The sequence below is a fragment of the Scylla paramamosain genome, chromosome 34, assembly GCF_035594125.1.
Source record: "Scylla paramamosain isolate STU-SP2022 chromosome 34, ASM3559412v1, whole genome shotgun sequence".
Classification (NCBI taxonomy): domain Eukaryota; kingdom Metazoa; phylum Arthropoda; class Malacostraca; order Decapoda; family Portunidae; genus Scylla; species Scylla paramamosain.
The window spans coordinates 15,501,175-15,519,943 of record NC_087184.1 but is presented as its reverse complement, the minus strand read 5'-3'; the positions used below and the strand labels follow the sequence as shown (position 1 = coordinate 15,519,943).

The window sequence follows — 18,769 nt, the reverse complement described above, 5'->3', positions numbered from 1 at the left end:
TATTCATTAATGATCTTCTAAACCAAACTTCTTGTCCTATCCACTCCTACGCTGATGATACCACCCTGCACTTTTCCACGTCTTTTCATAGACGTCCAACCCTTCAGGAGGTAAACATATCACGCAGGGAAGCCACAGAACGCTTGACTTCTGATCTCTCTAAAATTTCTGATTGGGGCAGAGCAAACTTGGTATTGTTCAATGCCTCAAAAACTCAATTCCTCCATCTATCAACTCGACAAAGCCTTCCAGACAACTATCCCCTCTTCTTCAATGACACTCAACTGTCCCCCTCTTCTACACTGAACATCCTCGGTCTGTCCTTTACTTATAATCTGAACTAGAAACTTCACATCTCATCTCTAGCTAAAACAACTTCTATGAAGTTAGGCATTCTGAGACGTCTCCGTCAGTTTTTCTCACCCCTCCAGCTGCTAACTCTGTACAAGGGCCTTATCCGTCCATGTATGGAGTATGATTCACATGTCTGGGGGGGTTCCACTCGTACAGCTCTTCTAGACAGGGTGGAATCAAAAGCTTTTCGTCTCATCAACTTCTCTCCTCTAACTGACTGTCTTCAGCCTCTCTCTCACCGCCGCAATGTTGCATATCTAGCTGTCTTCTACCGCTATTTTCATGCTAACTGCTCTTCTGATCTTGCTAACTGCATGCCTCCTCTCCTTCCGCGACCTCGCTGCACAAGACTTTCTTCTTTCTCTCACCCTTATTCTGTCCACCTCTCTAACGCAAGAGTTAACCAGTATTCTCAATCATTCATCCCTTTCTCTGGTAAACTCTGGAACTCCCTGCCTGCTTCTGTATTTCCACCTTCCTATGACTTGAATTCCTTCAAGAGGGAGGTTTCAAGACACTTATTCAGCAATTTTTGACCACTGCTTTGACCCTTTTGTGGTACTGGCATTTCAGTGGGCATATTTTTTTTTTATTGGATTTTTGTTGCCCTTGGCCAGTGTCCTTCCTACCTAAAAAAAAAAAAAGTGGAAGAGGAGGAGGAAGAAAGGAATGGAAAATAATTTTTTAGCAGTATTTTTGGATAGAAATATATGTGTGGGGTATTTTGGATTATTTATTTATTTATTTATTTATTTATTTATTTATTTATTTATTTTGTGGAGGGAGGGTAAGAAGGATTTTTCTGTTTTTTTTTTTTTTTTTAGGGAATATTGTGTTTCTGGGTGTTTTGAGGTATATGAGGGAGATGCAGTGTGTGTGTGTGTGTGTGTATGTGTGTTTTATAGGCATATCTTACATTTTAAACTCGTTTTTCATGTTTTTTTTTTCTTTCATACGCCAAATTATAGTTCCTTTTACTTTTTTTTCGGATGTTTTGAGACAGCAATGTTCCCGGAGTTTTCTATATAGGATTGTCAGGAACCTATTCTTTCATTATTATTTCACTATCACGTCATCTAGCAAGTTATAAGAAAATATAGTACTCATAATTTTCTCCTTAACAATGCCAGCTTTGGCCTTATAGATCAATAATCTTCCCACAATTGCAGCAAATATAAGATTATAACTTCAGAAATCTCACTCTTTCATTATCAACCCCTCTAGCAAGTTACCCTTAGGCCAGTTTTTAGTTTAGGCCTAACTGAGCGCATTTGATATAAATAAAAATAATTGAAACAAAATAACTAGGCATAAAATAAAAAATGTACGCATATAATTAAAAAAAGCAAGATAAAAGAGCTATCGGATGTTTTACTGGAGAGGAAGGGAAAAAAATCAGATTACTCCCAGACGATCAGATGCGTGTTGTTTTGAGCAAAATGGCGCTGGACGTTATTTATTGTTTATGTGGACAGTCGACGGATTTGTCCCGTTTTATGATACAATGTGATATATGCAAGGACTGGTTCCACGGCAGGTAAGCTTGCAGCCCTCGAGGAGCCCTGAATTACCTTAAATGGGCCGTGTTAAGGGACCAGGGCCGGGGAACTGAGGCCTGGCTGAGGTGGGCCGAGTGCTGCTGTTCCTCAGATCGGCCCAGCTCTGCCCCACAGCTCGGCCCATGGTGTCTGGCTCAGGGGTGTTTAGGGTGTGGGTCAGTGCGCTGTGTGTGAAGGGTGTGGTGGTTGGGTTAGGTTAGGGTGGGGACAGTGGGGTCAGGTTAGGTTCCGTTAGGTTAGAGTTGTGTTGGTGGTTGTTGTGGTGTTTGGTGGTGGGTTTTGTTGTGTGGGGTTTAGTTTGTTTTAATTTGTGTGTATTGTTGTGTTATGGTAATGAATAATAGTAATAGTTAGTATGTTTGATGTAGGAAAACTGAAAGTATAGGAAAATATTTGTAATTCCATCTGTTTCAATTATTACTCATAGTGCGAGTGTTATTGGTGCATATAACCCTGCTGGTACTCATTATTATTTACTGCTATTACTCTGTTAGTACAAAATCCCATCATAACTGTCTATTATTGTCACTACCACTACTTCTATTGGTACTGCCACATTTGCTACTACTACTACTACTACTACTACTTATACTACAATAGTGAGGGTGATGGAGAAGACCAATATTCTGATTATCCTCCATTATGAAACACTGAGAAATTATATTAAGTGACTGGAGGTGGACTTGGCTGTGATTCGAACTCAGTCAGGAGGATGAGCCTTGGCCAGCTGCACCACAAGGCTCCTCGTGGCCACCCCTGCCTCGGCTCATGTCACACCCTGCCGCTTGACAATGCTGTAAGGACACTGGCCAAGGGAAACAAAAAGTGGGAAAAAAAGGTCTATTGAGTACCAGTCTGTAAGGAAAAGTCAAAATATTCAAAATCCAGTACTGTTATTTTTGTCATTATATCCTTATTAATCACTGGGGTTAGATAAGACACACCTGTAGGTAAGGAAACTGTGGAAAATTAATCCCCCCCACCTTTAATTTAACAACACCCCAGAGCCCCCTTGTTGAAGTAAAGGAAACTGTGTATATGGTTATAACATTTTATCTATAAATTAACTAAAAAAATAAAAAATAATGAGCATTGTTAGGTTGCCTCTCATCACCTCCTTTGTTGATTTGAAAGTGTGATCGGCACCAATTTGTGTAAAAGTGAAACTGGAAAACAAAGGATAACTGTATTTCTGTCTGCTATTACTTCTACTACAGTCCAAGTACCTTTAGTTTTCATTACTCATTACTGTTTCACGTTATTTTTTTACTCAGGAAATGTGAGGGGTACTTTTGTCAGCTAACCTTTACTCCCTTGCAGATGTGTGGGTGTCAGGGAGTACCAGGCTGTTGACATTGATAGGTTTCATTGTCCGCGGTGTGAGGCGTACAACGGCCCCTCTGTTTGTAAGTTGCCTGCTGTTTATGGTTCCTTATCTGTCTGTCTGTCTGCCTTTCTATCTATGTACCAGGCTGGTTTTCGTTCTTTCTTTATTTGTTTATTTATTTATTTATTTATTTTTCATTTATTTTTTCAGTTAAAGTTGAAAGACTGAAGAAAAAGAAGATATTTGGTTGCATTCTGGTGTGATTTCCATGTTTCAGTAAAAGGCAGCTGTATTTTTATTGAATATCTCTTGAATTTTCTTTTGTTACAGGATAAAATTAAGTCCAAAAAAAAACTGAAAGAAAGAAAATTGGCAACATTCTGAAGTGGTTTCTTTGTTTTAGTAAAAGTTAGTAGTATTTTGATTGAATATCTTCTAGTCAAATTTTCTTTTGTTTCAGTAAAAAGATAAGTCTGAAAAAAACGGGGGGAGGAGAAATATTTGCAGGATTTTTTTTTTAACATGATTTCCATATTTCAGTAAAAGCACGTCTGAATTGGCACCGTCATGACTACTCAGAGGCAGACGCGGGGTCGAAGCCAGTCCAGACAGGCACACAGGTGTTCATCAAGGAGCTCAAAACCAGACACTTCCCCAGGTGATGACTGAGTTTCCCCCCTCCCAGTGTTTGCTGATTGACACACACAGACCTTTATGCCTGGCTCTTGTGTTTGTGGTGAAGACTTGAGTGAAAGTAATGTGAAGATTGGTGAAGATTTGAATAACTAAGTAAATTTGAAGATTGTGTGAAGATATGAATAAGTAAAATTAATGTAAAGATTGTGGGAAGATATGAACAAGTGAGTAAAATTTATGTAAAGATAGGTGAATATATGAATGACCAAATAAAATTAACATAAAGATTGGTGAAGATATGAATGACCAAGGAAAATTAATATAAAGAATGGTGAAGATATGAATGACGGAGTAAAATTAACATAAAGATGTTTAAAAATGCATGAAGTCTATGAATTTATACACCAGGCAGGTAATCCCACACAGGCTGGTCCAGACAAAGCACCACACACTCACACACTCATCATTCACACTCTGGTGGAAAGGAATAGATTAAGCAGAGAAAATAAAAATCTACAGTCGATTCTGGTTAAGAAACTTATATTTATTCCTATTTTTAAGGATTGTAACTCATTTGTTAGAAAAATTCACTGCATGCGAAGACGAGGAGCACCAGGCAGCTAGATTACATAGGTATTGTAAGAAGTACTAATATTTATGGCCATTTTAAAGGGAGTGTAAGTCATTTGTAAGTCATAATTCACCTGTACTCCACACACAGATGAGGAGCACCAGGCAACTAAACTAGATAGGCATTATAAGAAGCACTAATATTTATGACAATTTCTAAGGTAATTTGTAAGTCAAAATTCACTTGTTTTCCATACAAAGATGAACAAAATACCACTGAATTAGACGTGCGTTGTGAGGAGTAGTGGTGACGTCCCCTTTCTCCCTCCCTGTGCAGCTCTGAGGATGTGGTTTGTCGACTGCGGGGACAGCAGCTCACCCTGCCCTACATCGCGGCCAATGGCTTCACCAAACCCATCCTGGTGGAGGACAAGAATGGCCTGGAGCTCATCGTCCCCCACGACTCCTTCAACGTCCTGGATGTGGAGAGTTATGTTGGTGAGTTGTGGTTCCACTAGTGTTCATTCACTGTTTTTTTTTTATTTTTATATATAGTAACATTGATAGATAAGTCTGTAGATTTTTACATGCTTCTATTATAGTTGAAAAGTAGAAGCTGCCTAATAATTCACTATTTTCTTATTTTTGCAATTAAATCATTATTGTATATATTATAGAAACATGTTTAAATAATTCAGTATTTTCAAATTTTTGTATTAATCAAGTGGTTAATTTTTGTATGGATATATTGTGGCTGGAAAATAGAAAGTCATTTGTTAATAATTCAGTACTTTCTCAGCATAACATCAATGAACTCTTTATTGCATGCATATATTGTAGCTGGGGGAATAGGAAGGCACCTTTGACCTTCACCTTTCCATGTCCTCTCCAGGCTCAGAACATGAGGTGGATGTTATCGATGTCCAGAGACAAACAGACGTCAAGATGCAGCTGCACGAATTTATTGAGTACTTCCTCAGTCCAGCCAGAACTACTGTCCTTAACCTCATCAGTTTAGAGTTCTCCAATACCAGGCAAGTTGGGGACACTGCTCTCTTTGACAGATCCATGACATACTTCCAGCTAATGCCATTTAGGAAGAAGGGGAATATACTTTTATTTGTGTATATTTGCATGGTATAGGAGATGTACAGGCTAATATGTGAAGGAATCTGTGTGAATCATATTGTGAATGTGAAGTAAGTAAGTAATTGTGAAGTAAGTTCTTTTCTATCACTCATTTCACACCTTAAAAATACAAACTGTAATATATGAGTATTTCATTTTACAAATGTCAAAATTTATGATGCCACTTGTTATTGCTGTTGTGTTCCTGCTTAGAGGACGTTGGTGTGGTGCATACAAGTAAATAAACTGAAATTTTGCAAAGAGGAGAGAAAGATGTCTACTTTTTCTGTAATAAAGTATAATTTTTCACGTTATACATAGATTATTGCACAGAGTATGCATTTCCTCAAAGACTATGTGATAAATGACAACCACAGTATTGACACATCCCTCCCATCCCTCCCACAGTTTAAGTCAGCTGGTGGAGCCTCCTTATATCGTCCGCAAGATGTGTTGGGTCACCAATGCGTGGCCCACAGATCCACCACCTGGCCCGCCCCTCTCCCGCCCCAATGTAAACAAGTATGCTCTAATAGGCGTAGAAAACTCGTACACAGACTTCCACATAGACTTCGGGGGAACGTCTGTTTGGTATCACGTGCTCTGGGTAAGTGTGTGGTGCCTGGTTTGGTGGTTTAACCCTTTGATTCATCTGGGTCTTCTCCTTAACCCTTGAATTGCTATTTGGTGCATCTCTCCTTAATTACTAATCACTTTGAGACATCTTTACTTGTTCTACAGTCACCTCCAATCTTTAAACTGAGTAAAAATTGGAAAATCTATCTTTTAATGTCCTTTCTTGTGGATTTCTATAAAGATTTCTTGTATTACTTATGGTGTGATAATTTATTGTTGAGCATTGTTGAGCCTCAGTTTTCACTTCATGTTTTGGTAAGGATGCATCATAATGTGTGTCTTGCTCCACAGGGAGAAAAGGTGTTTTACTTAATCAAGCCCACCCCGGCCAACCTCACCTTGTACCAGCGGTGGATGAAGGCGAACAACCAATCGGAAATGTTTTTCGGAGACCAGGTAAGGTTGTTGTTTTCTTCTGTCAGTTATTTCACATCCCAAAGATACCTGGTGAATTATGGTTTGTGATTTTTTTTTTTTTTTTTGTGAGATCAAGTAGGGTTTCCAATTTTGTGAAGTAAGTTCTTTTCTATCAGTCATTTCAGACTTTAAAAATATAAAACTGTGATATATGAGCATTTTAGTTCACAAACTTTCATAGCTATGTATGAAGTCATTTTGCCCAATGTCCTGATTTGTAAATGCAGAATTTAATTTATGAGTTGAAGTCCTAAGATGTTACCAGTGAATGTACTCAAAACCACACTAGTACAAGAAAATTCTAATCATTAAAGCCTAAGATATATTTCCATTGAATATATCTACTTGAAACCACTCTCAAAATTGTAATTCTGTGTATGTGCGTAATTTTTTCCAATCTGTACAGGTGGACACTTGTTACCGTTGTGTGGTCAGGGCCGGGGAGACACTCTTCATCCCCACCGGCTGGATTCATGCAGTGCTCACCCCAACAGACACGCTGGTCTTTGGTGGCAACTTCCTACACTCACATAATATTGAGTTGCAGCTCCAGTAAGTTAACGGCTGTCACAGTAGCCTGAACATTATGAATTATGAAGCATCTTGAATCAGAGAATATTGACTATGATGGTATTATCGGACTAGGACTAAATTAATCTTGTAAAATAGAGTGGTAGATGATTGTTAGTTTCAAGCTGATAGGGAGCTTTAAAAGATTAGATAAATTTATGAGTAGGATGATAGATGGAAACACACAGGCATATATCATACAGGGAATGCCACATGTATGCCTGGTGGCTTCTTGCAGCTTCCCATGATTTCTTATATCCTTATTTTTCTAACTCCAGGATTTATGAAATAGAAAAGCAGATAAACGCTCCAGAGAAATTCCGACTGCCTCATTACGAGAGTGTGTGCTGGTACGCGGCGACAAGGCTGGTGGTGGAGCTGAGGGACATGGCAGCAGCGGGGACCAGAGTGCCGCCCATCATGATCAGTGGGGCACGCTCCCTCCTGGTGGCCCTCAGGCAGTGGGGTGGGGAGGTGAGGCATTCCTTGGTGGGGATTAGGTGGTGTTGGCAAGCAGAATGTTATTGGTTATCACAAGTGAGACTATTGGAACTGTGATGGTGATTAGGTGAGCTATTTTGAAGCATCACTTTTGAGAGATTATTGTATGTGAAACTACTTAAAATATTACTATTCTATTCATGTGAAGTGGAGAGTTAGTCCATTGAGAGATTGTTACTAGTGAAACCATTGAAAATATGATCATTGCATTATTACAAAGTGGAGATTTACTTTTCTGAGAGCTTATTGCAAGTGAACCCATTGAAAATATTACGTGTGTGTTGTTATGAAGTAGAAATTTGTCTACAATGAAGAGAGTGAAGTTAAAATGCTCACAAAACTACATTTTAACCTACCAGAGTAAATTTTGTTTACAGTGAAGAGAAAAAAGTTAAAATAATCACAAAACTGCATCTTTACCAAGAGTGGATTTTGTTTACAGTAGAGAGTGAAGTTTAGATGATCCCAACACTGCACCTTCACCAATCAGAGTACATTTTGTTTACAGTGGAGAGAGAAAAGTTAAAATACTCACAATACTGAATCCTTACCCATCAGAGTGGCAGAGGGGGACTAGAGCCAGTACCACCCGGCATCCACCCTATGAAGCTGTTCAAGGACATGCAGCGGGAGATCCGGTCGGCAGAGAAGCAGGTCATCGCCCTCAACCCGCCCAAGCCTGAGCGCGAGTCCAAGAGACGGAAGAAGAAGGTGATGGCAGATGACTTCATTGACTACACCAACCTGACCAGCTTCAACACCGTGCTGGAGGAGAGGCTGCCCGACCGGAAAGTTAAGGTCCTCAAGGTCAACTCTCCACAGGTAAGTTGTTTTTTAAGTTTTAAATGATTTGTCTTCTTATTTTCTGATATGCATAGCATGTCTTGATAGGGATGATAAACATTTTGAATCCACAGGTTGAAATAGGTGGGCCAGAGATGGTGGGTCTGACAGAAGAGCAGCAGAGGACCCTGAAGCTGAGTCTGCCCAAGACAGCCACGTACCCCTATGGTCTCAGCTTCACCTCCTCGGACTACGGCATGAGTGGCACGCCGCCACACGACCCTGACTACCCACAGTTTAAGAATGAGTACCCCAGCAATGTGAAGTGAGTGGTCCTTTCTGGGAACATTTTGAAAGTTTGTTTTATTGATTTTTCTTATAGAGGATCACTTCATCTGATTAAGATGGAGGTGTGAGGGAGTGCTTGTAGGTGTGATTCTGTGTGTGTGTGTGTGTGTGTGTGTGTTGTTACACCTATCCTTTGTAAGAGATGTTGGTTTGCTATATGGAAACATGATGAACAAGTGTGTGAATAGGAATTGAACTCAGCATGAATAACAGCTTTTTATTTATTTATTCATTACTATTATTATTTATCATTTATTTATTTTTAATGTAAGGGAGGCACTGACCTAGAGCAACAAAAATGAGAAGAAATAAAGAGGCCCACTGAGATGCCAGTCCATAAAGAGAAAGCCAAAATGATGATAAAAAATGAAAGATACAATGAGTGACAAGTCCATTCAGTGCCATTACTACCAAAACAACTACCAGTACACCCAGTGCCTCCAGAACTGAATACTTATGTACCTCAGACTAACCAGTATAACTTGTGCCTCCTCCAGGACTGAATACGACTGGTCAGACAGCCCTGGAATCACCCCATATAAGCTGGTGGACGCCGCCAGTGTGCGAATGAAGTTTGGACGCACAGGCAGCACTGACTCAGACGTACCCTCCACTCCCACTCCGGCCAGCACCACCAGAATCAAGCATGAGTGAGTCTGTGGCTTGTGTATCCATCCACTATTTTGGCTTGTTTATCACCTCATATCTTGTTTGTTCATCCACCTTCTCTATTTTGGTTTGTTCATCACCTCTTCTTGCTTGTTCATCTATCCATCACCACTATTAAGGCTTGTTTACCCATGTACCACCACTATTTTGGCTGTGTATTCATCCACCACTATTTCAACTTATTCATCACCTCTTCTGGGTTGTTTATCTATTCACCACATCTGTGTATGATTTACTCAAACACAAACACCAGAAAATTATTTTGTGGTTGGGTTGTTATTCCTTTAATATGTGTCTAACCCTCCTGTATCTGTTCCAGGAATGACTCAATAGACATCAAGGTGCACAATGAGTCTGTGTATGACTTCCATGAGGACGGGGACAGTGACGAGAGGGAGCCGTCTGGCCTGATGATAGACGAGACTCCAAGACGCAAGGGAGTGCACATGCAGCCTCCGGAGCCCCTCAAGATTAAACTGAGCTGTGAGTAGAGGTCATGGAAAGAGAGAGAGAGAGAGAGAGAGAGAGAGAGAGAGTATCCTGGTATATGTGCTAATTATATTTTTCCTCTGTTTCTCTCCATGTGTGTCTACCAGTAACCAATTTTAGCCCTATTTCTCTCTATTTACACCTTCACTTATAACATGATTAGCTCCCTCAATAATAGTTTGCTTTATTTCTTTTTATTTGCCTTTTCAATAACATTTTCCACCTCGTCTCCACTCCATATGTGTACCAGAAACATTCTTTACCTCTGTTTCCATCTAAGTGTGTCCTCCAATTCTTTTTGTGCTATTTCTCCACATTTGTGCCTTCACTGATAACTCTGCTTTGGCTCCCCCAGTGACAAATGCAGATGTGGTGTGTGGAGAGGCAGTGGATGTAGCAGAGGAGGTGGAGGTGGCCCCTTCACACAACCAGGCCCATAATGGCATCGACGAGCTCCTCAGGGCATCAGCGTACGCTCCAGACTTCAATGAGGACTCCCCGGCACGAATGGATGACCTAGAGTAAGTTTTTCTTCCTTGCCAGTTTGCCAGTTTGCCCAGGACTCCTCTGTTCCTGATGTGTTTTGTTTCTGTGTTTGTTTTCTGGGTTTAGTTCATCAGTGTTCATCAGAAGCATCAATAAAAGATTTGTGGTTTTGTAAACATTGTATAGAAAAAGAATGGTTGTCATTTTCCAGACTAGTGGAGTAATGAATGACTGTTGGTATTGTAAACATCATACTTTCCTGCCCAGCTATCTACTTTATGTGATTAGTTGAGATTGTGATTCCTCGTACATCATCTATGAGTCTTTGAACTTCATCTGTTTATGCAATTAATCTTTTTGAACTCTTATATTTAGGTAATAGTGGCTGAAACCATCTTTGTAGAATGTATTATGTGTTGAGTACCCAAAAGGTAGTGGTTGTGTGGATAATAGTTTGTTAAATGAATAAATAGCAAGTCCAGCACATGACAAGGCAGATTCCTCTTTCCCACAAGTAGTGAGAGTGGCCGGGCATCCCCCTCCACCCGGGAAGCCATTGCAGGGATGCTGAGCATGAGTCGTGTGGTGCCCAGCAGCCGCAGCACCTCCAGGAAGCTGGCGTCGGCCAACTCCCGCCAGCCAAAACCACGCCGCCGGTATGATGATGATGAAAACATGAGTAAAGTACACCAGGATGAAGATTATGGTGAGTCAGGAGTCCTGAATCATGTTTTTTTGTCAGATCTTCAGTACTCTCAGTTTTTCATTTGGTCTGTCTTTGAGACATTTCAAGTATCACACCCATGCAAAGTTGCCTACTACTCTCATCATGCAAAACATATATCATAAGAAGGACCACAAAAAGTCATCTATTTGCCACACATATTCACAAATCCTGGTTCCTCTTCCAGTGTACCCAACTCTGGATATATCAGACGATGAGGACTTCCCTGTCTTCAAACCTCGGGGTAAGAAAAAGGAAGACGAGGCCTGGAACCCCAAGGCACGGGTGCGGGTGCAGGGTCCCAGGCCGGAGCGCCCAATGCGGCAGGGCGTGAGGAGACAGGCTGTGGAAAAGGGACTGGAGCAGGCGGCAGCCAGGAGACAAAACTTGCCGGTGAGCATCTCTCAACACAGGCATGGTGAATGAAAACCAAACTTTCACTTTAGCTCCTACAACACACCAGAGGAAGTTGTTGAGTTCATGTTGTGTCAGTATATCGTGTGGAGACTAGGTGTAATAGAACCTGTTTTCGCAGGCCACCAAGAGAGCTTATCACCGGAAGAAGCAGAGAAATCTTGAAGCTCAGCCGAGCACCTCATCGGGTGTTGTGAATCTCAAGGGGATTAGCAAAAGTGAGTGTGAGTTTCTAACAATTTTTCTTTTGTTGGTGTTCTGGGAGTGCTCTTGTGTTACATTTATGTGCAATATTGTGTACATTTTCATGAAAGTGGATATTCATGCCCAAGTTTTGAGCAATGTACCGTTTACTCGTTTTCTTTTGCAGTTTCTAACAAACCGAGGAAAGGCATGGCCACTGCCAAGCAGCGGTTAGGGAAGATACTCAAGATCCACAAGATGCTTCACTAATCTCTCCCTGAGGCTCCTCGGCTCCACCCTCTTGAAACACTGCCCACAGACCAGGCTGCAGCCCTGGCCTAGCTGGGGGCTGCCTGTGTGCTTGATGACAATAATGAAAGCACGCCTGTGAACACTTTATGAAAACTGATTTACTATTACCAGTCTTGCATTTTGAAGTCTGTTTCATTTAGGTGGTGATGGTGGTGGTGGCTGTAGTGGTGGTGGTATATGTTATTTTGCAGACTTAGAGGGATTTGATTCCTGTGATGTACCTGCCTTAGTTTTGTGGGAAAAGCCAGACGGAGCTGAGAAAGACTTGCTGAGTGGGGTGTGGTGCCAGGCAACTCGTCCCTGTGCCGTGGCCTTCACACCTCACCAGCGGGAGAAATGCAGAGGCAGAGTTTAGTTTTATTTAATTGTTTTTGGGGATTTATAAGAAAAATCCATATATTTTTATTTTTCTATGGTTTGAGAGTTAATATATCTTGTTTTTAGTTTCCCCATATCCTCTCTTCCTTGATAGAGGGTGAAACCATTTGAAAAGAGGGGACACATACTGACTGATAGATTAACTGACCGTGTTTCATCCATGTCTGTATCACCTTTTTTACTTGAAAGTCATCTTAAGTACATACATTTAGTCTTGTATATGCTAAACAGATTATTTTTGTCAATGGTTGCTTGTGAGGTAGTAGGGACAAAGTAGAGTGTGGCAGAGAGAAAAACTTTGCATGGAACTTTCATGAAGACCAGACAAGTGAGAAACAACACTACGAGGAATAGAGGATTGGTCTCTTCTTCTGCCACTCAGGGTTCTGTATTCCTTCAGGGGGGTTCTTACTGTGCTCATGGCTCGGTCCACATACACACACATACATACACTCATATATGCAATACACACAGAAGATTGTTGTGAAGAGTAGCCATTTATACTGTGCCATGATTTCATTGCAAGACAGAGGCATGCTGATATTTTGTATCTCCCAAAGTGTGATAGTGTGATGATGTTGGCTTCCAGTTGCCTCGTTTATAAAGTAACGTAGTTTTTGTCAGGCTAAATTCTAGTGTAAGCTTACGTATAAGGTTGAAAAAAATTCTGTCTACACTTTGTATCGTTAAGAAAAATTGGGATACTGTTTCCTTCAAGCCAGGATGCCTGTTTTAGTCAGTTATTTATTTGGAGTACCGCAACCTTTGTTCTGTTCCGATGTGCGTCTCCTCTGTGCTGTCGTTACTGTACGTTGTTTGTGTCTTTAGCAAAACTGTCTCTAGTAATCCTGAGTTGCTCTTATGATTTGTTGTGGTTTCCCCAATTCCAGTATCGTGTAAGTACCGGGTGTTGTAAATAGTAAACAATAAGGCAGAACGCTCCTCCTTTGTAAAATTGTACATAGATCGTTATGTTAAGTAGAGAAACCCTGAGTTTTCTATTATTATTATTATTATTTTATTATTCTTATTTTAGGAAGTAAGCTTTTAGCAACAAAGTACTGCCTTTATGTATACAGCAGAAAATTAATTGAGATTTCACATGGTGGTGTTAACTGTAAAAGAAAGAAGTAATAGTAATGTGCGCCTGGCAGTGCATGGCAGGTGACTGGTGCCGCCTGTGGCTGCCGGGCCGCAGCTGAGCCCACAGCATGCAACAGTGGGGGTGAGGCTTAGCAATGTTCTCAGGTGCTAATTCTTTACATTTGCCTCTATTGCAGAAAAATTAATGGCATGAAATTAGTGTGTGTGTATGGGTGGATGCTGGTGTGTGTGTGTGTGTGTGTGTGTGTGTGTGTGTGTGTGAGAGAGAGAGAGAGAGAGAGAGAGAGAGAGGCTGCACAACTATGCCACTCAGTTTTTTATTGATATTATCTTGGCCAGTCAAATGAAATCTTTTTGGGATGTTTCCATTCACTGAAATCATGTCTTTTCTGTATCAGCTAAAAATCTTGCATATGATCTAATACAATATCTAATTCTTTATTGCCTTACAATAGTGCCATATAATCACTAATTGGCTTGGTGCTTTCACTGTATTATTTAATTGAAAAGCAGCATATGGTTCTATGAGAGTGGTGCCTTCTGTGACCCTTCATCAATGGCATTAGTGAGCACCATCACCAGTGCTAAACCAGGTGCCCTTCTGTTGTACTTCTCATAATCAAAATTAATCAGGATGAGTGAAAATCTTTCCAGTTCTACCAATGTGTGTGTGTGTGTGTGTGTGTGTGTGTGTGTGTGTGTGTGTGTGTGTGTGTGTGTGTGTGTGTGTGTGTGTGTGTGTGTGTGTGTGCACGTGCGCGCATTATCATAAATGCATCTCTACTGTTATAAACGCAAAAGATCTCAGATTATGTAAATACAGACTACTTACAGGAAATCTACAATGTATATTATTTTGTCATATAAAATGCTGATATTTTATTAACACACACAAGGCATGTAAAGCTTGATTAGCTATGTGATGGATTACTTAGCCATGATTTCCTCTTCTTCACGTTTCCTTGCTGTGCTCGCCTCAGCTCAGGCAACTCTGTGGGTGTAGTAGTGATAGGAGTGTTAAGCTTACATTATTCCATCCACTGTATTTCTCCTGAACACAAAACTTACCTGCCCGTGGCACTGCACCCGTGGCAATATCCTGCCCTGCGTCAAGCCTCAGTCACCAGCACCTGCTCCTCTGCTTGTCACTCAGTCATTGCTCTCAGTACTGGTGGATCTTGATTTACAGACATTTGGTCTACAAGGTTTCAAAAGTTATTAAGAAGAGTGTTTTGGCTCTCAGCCAGACTTGCAAATACAGAAAGTACAGTTACTTTAGTTTACAAATGTTCAAATTTGCAAGAAAAGTATTTTGGCTCGTGATCAGATTTACAAATGCAGAAATTACTTAAGTTTTTAAGAAAAGTATTTTGCTTGTCCAGATTCACAAATGCAGGAATTACATTTACTCCAAAAAATATTAAAAGTTATCTAATATGAAAGATGCAGAGAAATTACAAAAGCAGATAGAAATGTGCTGTTGATTCCAGTTTAATTTATTTGCAAACAGTTTTTGAGGAACAACTCATTTGTAGATTGTGATTCATCTGTGTTTGATGGCTTCAAGATTTGTAAGTCAGCTCAGAAGTGTAAAAGCACAATTAACATTTCATTACCAGTGTTTTGCAGATTGAGTGTTGTTTTGAATGGTGGGTTTGTGAGGTGGTGTGGTGTGGTGGTGTGGACCAGCCCTGCCTCCCTGCACACTCAGGGAAAGGCTTAAAATTGCATGTCATTTAATTTTTTTCTGTGAAAGTTTAACAGATGCATAATATTGAAAATCTAAACTATATTGGATCATTTGGCAAGCTAAAAAATGTATGTGGCATAGGTAAGCATAAGTCATGCAAGATGAGTGTCTGGAGGGACAACTGTGCTGCTTGACAGGCAATAATAATGCTAAGGAATCTTGCTTGAAGGAATATCAAGTCATTCTCTGTTGTTCATCAGATTTAATCACATAGATCACTGACATGATTACAGCTCATTCATTCTCTCTCTAGGATTCTTCATCAGTCAAGTATATATTTTAAGTTTCATTTTTCTTCATGACTTGTTTTCATAAATGTGTTACTAATGTATTTCAGAGTTCATCTCGGCATTTTTAATTGTTTGAAGTTTTGCAATGAGCATTGTATGATTTAATGGAAGATAAATAATTTGTGACCTGATAAGTAATAATTTTAGTTTTACATTGTCATCTTTTGCAGTGTTGTTTGTCTTGCTGAAGTTTCTGTCTTTTAGTTCTGAGAACTTATTACTGTAAATCCACAGGTTGAATTTTGATTAATTGAAAAGTATCAGTGTGTAATATCTTCAAAACTCTTGGTAAAAGTTGCCAAGTTTGTTGCATTGCATCTCAGCTCATGTCAAGTTTTGTAAGTTGGGCAGGAATTGAGGAGCCTCTCCTTACCTCGCACCAGATATTTGTCACACAGTTTGGAATCTATTTTTAACAGAATTATATCTGTGAAGTTGCAGGCTGGCAGCAGTTGATTGTGATATGTATATTTTTAAACTTATGATCTATACTCCTGCCCATCATCAAAAGTGGTTTTAAAAACATTCACACACATTTCTTTTGCAGTCATTGTTTAGTTTTTGGGACTTGGAAGTGTAATCATTATGCAATATCTTCATTGTTATTATTATCTTAATTTATATATGCATATATATATATAGCTTTATAATTTAGGTGACAATGTAAATAGGATTAAATGTTTTTATCTCCACTTAAGGTAGATTGTGCCGTTGTTTTAGTCAGTGCCCGAGAGACTCCTGCCGGGGACGGGGCACGGCCGGCAAAGGGAACGTGAAGGGTAATAACACCTTGCCGGGCCGGACCCCCTTGCACTGGCTGAGGCAGCGGCTGGCCTCCGGTTGTAGGGCCTCACACTGTAGACACTCCATCTACAGGCTCCAAAGGTACAAAATGTGACAGGATCACCTGTGTGTGTGGTGACTAGTAAGACTGCCCCCATCACACTGCTCTCAAAGTGTCATAGCTCCATAAACCTCATATAGTTTCCTCCCCTGCCCCTCCAGCTGCCAGTTTCCTCGCCAAGGTTGCTCTTGTCACACCTCCTTGTCACGCTGTTGAATGACTGACTCAGTATATTTTTAGGATGAAGGTTTTTTGTATGCAGATCCTCCCTGGTCCTGAGTTGCTTCGGTGTGCGTCAAAACAAACGTTCTTTCCCAGTCTTTAGGTTGTTATAGGGGTAAGAGTGAGATGCTACATGTTATGTACATAATATATATCTTTTCTTATTTGTACAGGATTGGCTCCAGTTCTGTTTATTATTATTTTTTACGTTCCACCTTTATTGTGTACCTTCTGCCCCTACTTCAAGCCAAAGGTGATGCTGTAGTATTTCCCCCTGACATATCCCAGATACAAAAGGCAATTTTTTGTGGTAACTTTTCTGTTTTAGTTATGTCGTTCCTTGTGTTGTATCAGACCACCGCTGTGTGATGTTCATTGTCATGACTGGCTCTTCATTTAGACTGTGTGTGGTTTGTGTATGTTTTGAACTGCTTAACATGAGGCCCTGTGTGGACTAGTGTGTTGCTGTATTGTTTCAAGCACAAGAGTAAGGTACTTGTGAGCAGCAGGACCTTCAAGTGATGAATAGAAGTGGAATTTTTTGTTCCAATTATTTTTTATTCTTTTATTTTTATTCTTTTTTTATTTTATTTTGTTTTATTTTATTTTATTTATTTATTTATTTATTTTATTTTTATTTATTTATTTATTTTATTTATTTATTTTTTATTTTTTGTCATTTTGCTGAGCAGAATGATGAGATTTGTTGGTGTCTCTTCCGTGATTAGTAATGGAGTGTGTGTGTGTGTGTGTGTGTGTGTGAGAGAGAGAGAGAGAGGATGTATTGTGTGGCTAGGGGGATGGCATACTCTTCTGTCCAAAAATCATTAATATGGGCTCTCAAGTTTCTTGGGACCATAATAAAATATCACTGAGTAAGGCTAAAGATGTAATAAACTGAAAATAAATTACTTTTACAGAGGGTGTGTTTCAAATTTTCCTAAGATTTGTATTGTATTCATTGGGAATTATGAAGAAAAAATTTATTTACCAAGTCATCATTACTACTAGTACTACTACCACAGCTTCAACTACTACTGCTACTACAGGTACTACTACTACTACTACTACTACTAATAATAATAATAATAATAATAATACAACTACTACTACTTCAACTACTACCACTTCTACCCCAACTACTCATAATAAATCGACTTCAACTACCACTACTGATACTACTAGGCCGCTCCATCATCCCAGCTGTTAAAGATAGCGTTTTCTCTGCATGAGGTGGAAGGAAGAAGAAACGAGAGGTTAGTTGTGAGAAAGGATATGAAGTAGTAATGGGTGTTGTCAAGAATAATTACTTATTATCTTTGTTTTATGTTTTCTTTTGGCTTTACGTATGTGTACCGTAAACCATAAGGATACCCTTATGGTTTACGGTCATTTCGCCCACACATCAATTTGCCCACAAGTCAATTCTCCCACAATATATAACACATATAAGAGTCAATTCGCCTACATGTAAGTTCATTCTCCACACACATTCCATGTAATGTCCACCGATCGTTATACATTGTTGGAGTATTTATATACCATCATTACCATGTATTTTTATTACAAGAAATATATATATATATATATATATATATATATATATATATATATATATATATATATATATATATATATATATATATATATATATATATATATATATATAAACGGTGAGAATCCGTGTGTGTGTGTGTGTGTGTGTGTGTGTGTGTGCTATTGCTATTTATCTCTCTCTCTCTCTCTCTCTCTCTCTCTCTCTCTCTCTCTCTCTCTCTCTCTCAGTAGTTGCAGAAGTTTTAAAGGATGTTTTTACTGTTCTAGTGCCAGATTAACATTTCTACATTAGTAACAGGAAAAAAAAAAACACGCTTTTAAAACGTTCTAGTCGAAGTGACAGGTTTTCAAGTGTTCTTACGGTTCTAGTGACACATTAACAAGATTTCTACATTAGTAACAGGAGAAACAACCTTGAAAACCTTGAGAGAGAGAGAGAGAGAGAGAGAGAGAGAGAGAGAGAGCGTGTGTGATTGTTAATAAAATATTATCATTAAGTTAACTATAATATTCGTTTT

At 39.6% G+C, this 18,769-nt stretch overlaps 1 protein-coding gene across 3 annotated transcripts; it reads left to right on the top strand.

Annotated features, from left to right (window-relative positions):
• The first annotated feature begins 1,768 nt into the window (after nt 1-1,768).
• Nucleotides 1,769-17,615, top strand: LOC135090266 (lysine-specific demethylase PHF2-like). 3 transcript variants are annotated; one of them, XM_063986881.1, is made up of 18 exons: nt 1,769-1,891; nt 3,234-3,319; nt 3,781-3,898; nt 4,784-4,944; nt 5,339-5,480; nt 5,983-6,181; nt 6,502-6,606; nt 7,034-7,179; nt 7,476-7,671; nt 8,257-8,520; nt 8,616-8,806; nt 9,327-9,479; nt 9,818-9,981; nt 10,343-10,508; nt 10,992-11,179; nt 11,385-11,590; nt 11,733-11,835; nt 11,982-17,615. In XM_063986881.1, exons 1-18 carry the CDS (start codon nt 1,773-1,775, stop codon nt 12,062-12,064), a joined length of 2,790 nt encoding a protein of 929 aa, XP_063842951.1. In that variant the 5' UTR covers nt 1,769-1,772; the 3' UTR covers nt 12,065-17,615. The 3 variants fall into 3 exon arrangements, with proteins under 3 accessions (XP_063842951.1, XP_063842952.1, XP_063842950.1); XM_063986882.1 differs by having other exon boundaries at nt 10,989-11,179; nt 11,733-11,829; XM_063986880.1 differs by having other exon boundaries at nt 10,989-11,179.
• Nucleotides 17,616-18,769: the final 1,154 nt, after the last annotated feature.